This window comes from Macrobrachium nipponense, chromosome 40 (assembly GCF_015104395.2).
Source record: "Macrobrachium nipponense isolate FS-2020 chromosome 40, ASM1510439v2, whole genome shotgun sequence".
Taxonomy (NCBI): domain Eukaryota; kingdom Metazoa; phylum Arthropoda; class Malacostraca; order Decapoda; family Palaemonidae; genus Macrobrachium; species Macrobrachium nipponense.
Genome location: NC_061101.1, coordinates 2,435,339 through 2,445,338, shown reverse-complemented (window position 1 = coordinate 2,445,338; position 10,000 = coordinate 2,435,339). Strand labels below are relative to the sequence as shown.

Below are 10,000 nucleotides of genomic sequence, written 5' to 3'. Positions count from 1 at the left end.
CCTGCAAAAGAGTTGTCCTAATGCACTACCATTAACAACTAAACAATAGTATCCATAAGAATGTACAAAATTTCATGGCTATGTTTTACAAAGCTACAATTTGTCTACAAGTTCCTACAGTTCCTTTCAGGAAAAAAATATAACACTCTAGTTGTACAAATCTTATCCCTCTTTGGCAAAATTTTTAACAGGATAATGGTCTTCGTATTCTTGAACGTGAGATTCCATGTATTCACACTGCTCTCTGAAAGAAAGAACAAAAATTATTTATAAAGAAAGATGTTTCAACTTTATCTTTAGCTTATCTTTAAAGGATATACAATTAAAAAATATATTATAAATAGTTTATTAGGTTAAGAATAAAGTAAAAACAAATTAGTGAAAAACACAATCAGACAACAATGATTGTTGGCTTCACTGAAAAAGAAGAATACAGCTCAAGTACTGTTATAACTTAATTTACAAACTTAAAACCCACTCTAAAAATGCTTAGAACTGCCTATTTTGTTAGTTCAAACACAAGAAAAACCCTATTAAAATACTTAAACCTGAACATTTTAATAATTACATCAAAAAGTGAATTTAGTCATGAAATTGATATGAAAATACAGTGATAAGTGAATATTTCTCAGTGAAAAATACTATGAACAGGCAAATTTCTTGCAAATAATGGGTAGATATGATCCATAGAGAAACCCGTGAATAGCTGAGACCATGAATCTTGAAAATGGGAATACGGGGGGTCCACTGTAAGCTCAGCTAGGATACGTTGTAAGCCAATGCAATTATTTAGGCCACTGTACATTAGGTTAGAGGCATTAGTCCAACTTAAGCTTTGTATTCATGTTTAAAGTAGGGTAGGAAGGCTATGCCCTCCATTATGAAAACAAAATCAAAAGCCTATAATGTCTGTAAGGAAAACGAAGGCACAAGTTTTAAAAATAAGTACCTATCACTCAATGTTTACATCTAATGAAAAACGATTGGCTAACATAGCAACTCTGCAAGCCAACTGGGTTCACCTGCACTCTTGCCAAGAGAGGAATATTTTCATCACATAACTTGTCAAGAAAAAAATTCGTTTTAGTTACCACTATTTTTGGGAAAGGGAGTCAAATAATACATAACTACAGACATAGTATTCTACGTTATCATGAATACAATAATCACTGTCAAACACACCTTTAGTGAAAAGAACAAAACTGAATTACATTATATCATACCTCAAATTATCTGGCAACTCATCATAGACATCAGTGAACATAGCTTTCCACGAAGGCTTTAATCTTCTTTCTGCTCGGGCAAATGCCTGCATCACCTGATATGAAAAAAAAAAAATTATGTAGCCTACATAATTCTTTATGAATACAGTCCTGTGAAAAGTATAATTGAAGACAACATTTACCATTGCATCACGAAACATCATCAAGTGGAAACGTGTACTGTTTGAACAGTTACTGCCATGAGGTTTGTTATGAAAAGTCAAAATTCTAAGCTCTTATAATGCTGGCCTGCAATGCTTGCTCTCATGAAGGTAATTATTGTACACCTCATCTAACAAATTAAATAATGTGTAACTAAATCAAATGAAAAGTTAGAGCCACAACAAGGGGTTATTCAGGCAGTGGTAAATACTTATTCTAAAACATTTTCCTACAACATGAACAGTTGAATATACATAACACTGAAAATATATTTTTGCGTATGTGAAAAAAGTGGTCATTAAATCCTGTGCTATACGTGTAGAAACAGAAAAATAAGTATGAAACATTATAAAGAGAAAACTGATACCTGACGTTTGCAGTCATCCTTCCACTGTTTCTCCTTTCCTTCATCCCACCAACCATGATGAATCATATAGGCGCGGAGACGGGCAATGGGGTGCTGGGTAGAATCCCAGTGTCTGACTTCATCAACTGAGCGGTATGCTGAACTGTCATCAGAAGTGCTGTGATGGCCAATCCTAGAAGTATGTAATAATAATTAAAATAGTACTACATATATTGGAGGAGCACGTTTAAGGTTAACAGAAGGCTGAGCAAGTTCAATTCTCCTTGGATGGTTGTGAAGCCAAGTGATCTAGCTGTATTTCTTGCATTCTAAGAGGCTGGGACCCTCCTTAATTGTGTGGATTGGGGAGACTAGGAGGTTTCTGCTGGTGTGGCCAGCCTTCTTAGATGCACAGGTGGTTGTTTGTCTTCTATCTCTCAAGAGTGAAGGATTCACAGAAGGCACTTCAAAAGGTGGTATAAAAAAAGATTAAGGGCAAAAGTAAGATGTCTAAGCATCTCTCAAGATAGACGAAATAGGAGACTAAGTAAGAAAACAGTGTTGTTGTCTATCAAGATGTCCAAAACCATCAGGTTTAGAAAAACTTGAGGCTGATGTACAGAAAAATTACCTGTAGGTCATAGCTTCAATAAGAACTGGACGATTTTCAGTTGTAACTAGGTGGCGTGCAGCTTTCGTGGCATTGTAAACAGCAAAGACATCATTTCCATCAACTCGAATAGTAGCGATTCCATACGCAGGGCCACGGCAGGCAACTCCATCTCCTCTGTACTGTTCACTTGTAGGTGTGGAGATTGCATATCCATTGTTTCGGCTGTAACCATAACATCAACAGAATTAATTTTGCAAGCTTACTCAACACCATCAGGATAAATTTTGCACACTGATGCACCAATGTGATATAAATCACATTTTGTACTTTTGAAAATTTCCAGTTGAAAGGACACTTAACCTATTAAATGCTCTTCCTTATTAACAATACCAAAATCAAATAGACTAAAATCTGACATACAGTGGCAAAATACACTTTAATGTATCAGGCACTTGTATGTATTTTTCCTATTATTATAATTATTATATCATAACATGCACACTCCTGTATACAGTATACATTCTAAATCATCTATATACTATATTACTTTACAATAACTACAACAATGCAAACATTGTACAGATCAGTGAAGTTAAACTGTTCTGTTCCTGAAATGCTTAACACCAAACTTTTTCATTTTTGATTTACCATCTTACATTCATGAGCACTTACAAACATCAACCTGGCATATCCATTCACTATCCTTAAGCACACTAACCACACATCTCTAAAATGAACACACACAACCAAATGATACTAACTTTTCTCAAAAAGACAGAGGAATTTTATAGAGTACTGAAATGCTACCAATTCACAAGGTACACTTCTAAACTAGGAATATCTTAACTATCAACAGATTCTTCCACCTTTTAGTAATTTATACTTAAAACCTGTAAGAACTCAATACTGCTGTCTTACCAGAAAAATATTATGGGGCATTCCAGTGTTGCAGAGAAATTGAAAGCTGCGTGTGCATCACCTTCACTCGAGGTCCCTTCTCCAAAGTAACAAATGACGCATAATCCATTTTGTGCTCTCTTGAAGGCATACGCAGTCCCCACAGCTTGTAAATGTAAAACTTAAAATTAGAACTAAAAGTTATATACAAACAAAACTTCATCTAACCCATAGTCTGCATAGTTTAGTGACTGAAACAGCAAATACACAATCTTACAGCAGATCTAGAACCAGTTATGCAGATGATGATGAAAATAAACAGGATTCAATGACTTACTTTGTACTAAATGTGTCACATTTAAACAATTTGGCTCAGCCATTAATTTGTTACCAAATTCTGAATTCCACTGGTTATTTGGCTTTCACAAGACTCCCCTTTCCAGCACTTACAAACAAACCAGAAAACTTCCATCATGTCAGTTTCTGTAGCATGGTCCTACATCAGTTAAAAAAAATAAATGACATACGACCTCCAAATAATAACATGAAACGATATTGGTTAATGAACCAACGACCTACAAATAATAAAGAGAAATAGTATTGGTGAACCAGATTTCAATTTAAAGTGGTCTTAAGGCTTTTACAGTAACTCCATTCCAAGCTCTTCAAAGTAAACTACAAGAACAGCAATCCTTCCCATGTAGTTAACTTAAATATTCAACTAAATAACATTTGACAAAAGATTAGTTGCATTATTTCACCCTCTGCATAACACTACTAAAGAGGCTCTTATATGGCTTGTCCAAAGGACATGTTTCTTAAATAGGAGTTGAAAACTACAGCATGGGTTAACATGTAAACTAAATCTCTCCTCAAGAGATTTAGACGAAAGAAAAGAATCTGCTACTGTTACGTACCTTGTGGCATCTGCGTAGCCAGAGGAGAGGAGATTGTGACGAAATTGTGCTCTAAAGAACCATAATGTACCGGCATTTGTCGACCTTTACCTTGATCCCCTTCATTACCATAGCACTGATTCATGAAACGATCCAACGGAAATCCTCTCCACATCAACACTCCTATTACAAGACAAATAGAAAAAAAAATTGAATACTGTGTACGCAGTGTTTCCTTTTGCTAGTCTAATGCTTTTTCATGCTTTCTGGTTAAGAATGTTTTTTGTTTCACTCTGTTTTCCTTAGCATGTTCTTTGTTTGGTCCAAGTTGAAGGACACTGTTAAAGTTTATTATTCAAAAATATGAGCCAGTTACTTTGGGAAAACTATGGTAAATAAAAATCAACCTGTCAAGACATACTACATATCCAAAAAAGGCAAAAATGACCATATGGATGGTAAACTGAATTGGTAATAAAAACTGCTGCCCGAGAAGGGCTGATTATAATTAGACATTAAATTAGATAAAACCAGCACTCGGAAATTTGTTGGCTAAAACCCACAAACTTTGTTGGCTTTGTAAGTAAGGTTATGTGGTTTTGGGGCTTCAAAGATTGAGGCACACAAAGTAGATAAAATCAACATGAAACATTTTAAGTACAGTACGTATAAGGAAAACAAGAAAATATTCTGACAGGCATTAAAGAAAGCAAACCCTGAAGGCAAAGCACTTAGATATACAAATTTGATATGTAGCCAAATAAGGTGATACTGTATTGTGTTTAGGAAATTCAAGCACATAAAAATCCTTTGTTTTCATCAACATCAAAAGGAATCAATCCATATCATGCCCGTTCAATGTCAGTAGGTCCTTTGGTAAGCAACATCATAATCAATAACTAACAGACAACATAAAAAGGGAAAAAAAGATTTGGTTAATTTTCCCTCTGAATTTTGTTTGTTTGTTTGTTTACTTTGATGTCATACTGTGAAACATATCACTGAAACAAATGGTTTCCAACTGTTCTGTAGCATGGCATTACTCCCATTTATTGGGCTATGATAAATTATGTGTTTCCTAAATATTCTGTGAGATTATTATCTCACTTGAGTCAAAAGAGAAAGCTACACAACATAAATACCCAAATCCCCAAGTTTACTTAAATGTAAAATCAACCCTACAATACTCACCAGCCTCCCGATATTGACCATAAACCAAATCCTCTTCGTCCAAAGCTGCAGCTGAACCAATGTGCGTACCTTCCTCTCCATAGTTAGTCATGTAGAATGAGATACGACCTTGCCTCTGAGATTCGTACATAATACGATCCATGGTGTTCAGTAGCGTCATGCGTTGGTACATCTTAACACACTTTTCTTCACCAAGCTTAAAATAGGAAAAAGAACTTCAACTTAATGACCACTAACCCTTCAATGCCAAGATAAATGAGCAAGCACACCTGCCAAACAGGTGTACTTTGGCTCAAACCCAATACAACATGTTGAATACCATATACAAGTATTAATTTGATTTCATAGAATAAATGACAAGACTTACAAACCTTTGAAAACTAAATTTCAAAAAGTTCATTTTCTTCATATATATATACAAACCTAATTTTTCATACAGGACTATCCTGAGACAAAAATGGGTATGGTGTGTATGAATATTGAGTTTGTGGCCTTACTATTTTCTTCAGTTACGGGGACAATTGCAAGGATAGTCAGACATTCTATCCATGGATAGGCAGCCTTAGGATTGCAGATTTTACACAGGAAATGACCAATTTACTGTGGGAGATAAATTGTAATCTCTCACATAACCTATACAGTTCACATACGTGTATATCAAATGCCAGAAACTGATAAGATATTCCTGACTCCTGTGTGTATCGGAGGTTTAGTTAGATAAGTACTAGTTACTATTATTGTGAGTGCCTGATGCATGTAATGGTTGATAGAGATTACATCCCATAGATAAAAAGAACATTAGGGATAAATCCAAATGATTTATAATATATTAAATTCCAAACAATACTATATAAAATAATTCTCCCAGTGGAAAGTAACTGAAAATACAAATAGTATATACAGAACTTTGTATGAAAGTACACTATACGCTACTATACACACAGAACATGTCAAGACAATGAAGGTATAACTAAAATATTTGTGGATTTAATAATACGTAGTTTTAAAAAGAATATTTGGAGTCAGATGGCGTGATAATGAGAATTGATACAGGGTAAATTACGGAAACAGCAAACGAAGGAAGGATAATGATGAAACTGGGATGGAGATGGCTTGGGAATGTCCTTCCACAATTGGTGGGAGATTAATAAGTATCAGCTATGGGCATCATAAGACTTGGAAGGCCCAGACCTACATGAATGAGAACTAAAATGGAAGGCTGAATATGAGCAGCCATTTTTTAAAAATGAAACACAGCTGACCAACAGCACATTCCATTCTACATCTGTTCAAGTATATTTACATACAAAAGGCAAAATCTTGTAATTATGCTACAAAGAAAAATTTCACATTAAAAAACTTAAGGTATATCTAAAGTACCTTTGGGTCATAGGATGGATCAATGACTTCCCCTTTGCGGTTCATGACACGATAGACTGGGATGCCGTCGTACAAGTCTGGCTGGACAAACTCGAGTGTTTCTGTCCATTTTGAACGAGAACCTGGGAAATTTGGCCTTTCCTCACCAAGATCTGAGCTTAATGCCTGAAAGACATCATAATTTATTAGGGGGATAAATTTCCTGAAATTATAGAACAAGAACTTTTTACCAAAGACTAGACTGAAGTCTGTACAAATACTTCTATTTAATATAAACTAGTAAAACTGTAAGGCAAACAAAATCCCAACTTGCCAAACAACATTAACTTCCTCCCCATTTTGACATAAAAACTACCAGGGACCTTGAAGAGAACAGTCAAGAATTAAAACTTCAAATATTCATAACTCTGCATTCCTTTCAAAACTGGAAAATAAAATTACATTATTCCTACTGCATGAGAGATAGTTTGGATACAAGGTTTTCTTAAAAGCTGATTTCTTAAAAAATATTACTATATCTTAGCCACTAGCTACTATTTCATCATGAAAACAGTATACTAATACTGGGCCCCTCTGGTTCGGTAAGTATAAGTTTATGTGCAAAATGGGTGCCCTGTTTACATAGTAGTACTAGCTTCGTAACGTTAAGTAAGAACTATTCTAGCCTGTTATTGTTGCATAAGAATTACCTACTCTAGCCTAGTAAATTCATTACGAAAATAAGTTACTTTAGCCTAGTAACGTTAAGCAAGAATTACTCTAGTAACGCCAAGCAAGAATTAATCTGACCTTGTAATGTTGCATAAGAATTATTCTAGCCTAATGTTGTGTAAGAATTACTTTAGCCTAGTAAATTTAGTAAGAAAGAATTACTCTAGCCTAGTAACGTTGCATAAGAATTACTCTAGCCTAGTAACGTTACGCAAAAATTACTCTAGCCTAATAACGATGCATTAAAATTACTCTAGCCTAGTAAGGTTAAGCAAGAATTACTCTGGCCTAGTAACGTTAAGCAGGAATTACTCTAGCCTAGTAACGTTAAGCAAGAATTACTCTCGCCTAGTAAAGTTAAACAAGAATTACTCTAGCCTAGTAATGTTAAGCAAGAATTACTCTAGCCTAGTAACGTTAAGAATTATTCTAGCCTAGTAATGTTAAGCAAGAATTACTCTTAGCCTAGTAACTGTTAAGCAAGGAATTACTCTAGCCTGTAACCGTTAAGCAAGAATTACTATAGCCTAGTTAAATGTTAATCAAGAATTACTCTACCTAGTAATCCGTTAAGCCAAGAATTACTCTAAGGCCTATTAACGTTAATTAAGCAAGGAATTACTCTTAGCCTAGTAACGTTAGAAGCAAGAATTACTCTAGCCTAGTAACGTTCAAGGCAAGAATTACTCTAGCCTAAGTAATTGTGTTAAGCAAGAATTAACTCTGGCCTATTAATGTTAATCAAGAACTTACTCCTAGCCCTAGTAACGTTTAAGAGGCAAGAATTCCTCTGGCTAATGGAAGGTTAAGCAAGAATTACTCTAGCCTAGTAATGTTAAGCAAGAATTACCACTCTTAGGCCTAGTAATGTTAAGCAAGAATTATCTAGCCTAGAATGTTAAGAATTACTCTAGCCTAGTAATGTTAAGCAAGAATTACTCTAGCCTAGTAACGTTAAGAATTATTCTAGCCTAGTAACATTACGCAAGAATTATTCTAGCCTAGTAATGTTAAGAATTACTCTGGCCTAGTAACTTAAGCAAGAATTTACTCTAGCCCTAGTAACGTTAAGCAAGAATTACTCTGGCCTAGTAATGTTAAGCAAGAAGTACTCTAGCATAGTAATGTTAAGCAAAGAATTACTCTAGCCTAGTATGTTTTAAGCAAGAATTACTCTAGCCTAGTAATGTTAAGCAAGAATTACTTTAGGGCCTAGTAAGTTAAGCAAGAATTACTCTAGCCTAGTAATGTTAAGCAAGAATTAGTAATTAGAAAAAATAAAAAAATAAAAAAATAAAAAAAAGGGTCTTCCAACCGGCGTAACCTTGGACAAGATACCTTTTCCTGTTTAAAAACACTCCCCATACATTAAATTATAATTTCTGAAACATAGTAATAAATTAAATAAATTAAACGTAAAATTGAGATACATATAATACAATAAGAGTGGATATCCCGGGTGAAATATACCTATGTAATACTAGTAGGTATAAAGAAAGAGAGATCTAAGCAGAATATACCGTAACAAATTACGACTGACAACACGACATTACATAACCTCCGCGACATTTTAAAACATTTACCCGGATCGTAGTTACGCGAAATGGATTCGCTCTCCTGTTGATGCATAAAAGTGTCCTTTTAATGGAGCTGCACGAGACACACCGTCTTATCACCGTGGCCATCTTTACCTTTCTGAGGTTGAAGGTTCTTCTTCTTCTTAGTCAGTTTCCCCGAACAGCGTTGCCAACGGTAGCGATATCTCCCTAAATATAGGGGGGCGTATCTGAAGTCCGCCACATCGGTATATGGCATATGTGATCAGACATGAAATTGAAGCAAACCTATAACAAAGTGTATGTCAGGTGAGAAAGTGAAGCATATTGAGGCTGTCTGAACCTAGAACAAATTGTATGTCAGGTGAGAAAGTGAAGCATTAGAGGTTATTTGAACCTAGAGCAAATTGAACAAATTGTATGTCAGATGAGAAAGTGAAGCATATAGAGGTTATTTGAACCTAGATCAAACTGAACAGATTGTATATGTCAGGTGAGAAAGTGAAGCCTATAGAGGCTATTTGAATCTAGAATTGTAAGTCAGACGAGAGAGCATTTGCATATTACACACCAAGGCTATACAACAAAATGCCGCGTGGAGTGAAGACCATACAAGAAGAAAGCAAATTTAAACAAGAACTTTATAGACTCTCCTATTCTGCAGGAGCTACGATACCGATGAGAAAACCCTAAAATGCAATGATAAAATATAAGAAGCACCCTATTTGTTAAACGTACAAGGGAATCGTCTCTGTGGAGAGCTGTACACCAAAGTAAAGTATGGCGTACGCTTTGCAAGAAAATTAACCATTAAAGTTATTCTATATATTTATTCTGCATAATACATGCAATGATAATGGAAAGGAAAAAGAAATTAATATGAATGTAGAGCTTAGAAAATGCAATTCATACGCATGTTGACGGAAAGTAAATTCACGTCTCCTGTAATAAACTCGGATTTGAGGCTAGGCTTACGTTCGATCTAT

The 10,000-nt window shown here is 35.0% G+C and overlaps 1 protein-coding gene across 1 annotated transcript in view; it reads right to left on the bottom strand.

Annotated features, from left to right (window-relative positions):
* Positions 1-9,187, bottom strand: part of LOC135211861 (2-oxoisovalerate dehydrogenase subunit alpha, mitochondrial-like) — an 11,232-nt gene extending 2,045 nt beyond the window's left edge. The window contains exons 1-9 of the mRNA XM_064245077.1: positions 9,042-9,187; positions 6,748-6,912; positions 5,368-5,563; positions 4,198-4,359; positions 3,302-3,446; positions 2,402-2,605; positions 1,792-1,963; positions 1,224-1,318; positions 1-244 (exon numbers count right to left, since the gene is read on the bottom strand). The exon at positions 1-244 is cut by the window's left edge and continues 2,045 nt beyond it. Coding sequence (XP_064101147.1) covers positions 163-244; positions 1,224-1,318; positions 1,792-1,963; positions 2,402-2,605; positions 3,302-3,446; positions 4,198-4,359; positions 5,368-5,563; positions 6,748-6,912; positions 9,042-9,143 — 1,323 coding nt within the window. The 5' untranslated portion in view covers positions 9,144-9,187 and the 3' untranslated portion in view covers positions 1-162. The remainder of the gene's footprint in view (positions 245-1,223; positions 1,319-1,791; positions 1,964-2,401; positions 2,606-3,301; positions 3,447-4,197; positions 4,360-5,367; positions 5,564-6,747; positions 6,913-9,041) is intronic.
* Positions 9,188-10,000: the final 813 nt, after the last annotated feature.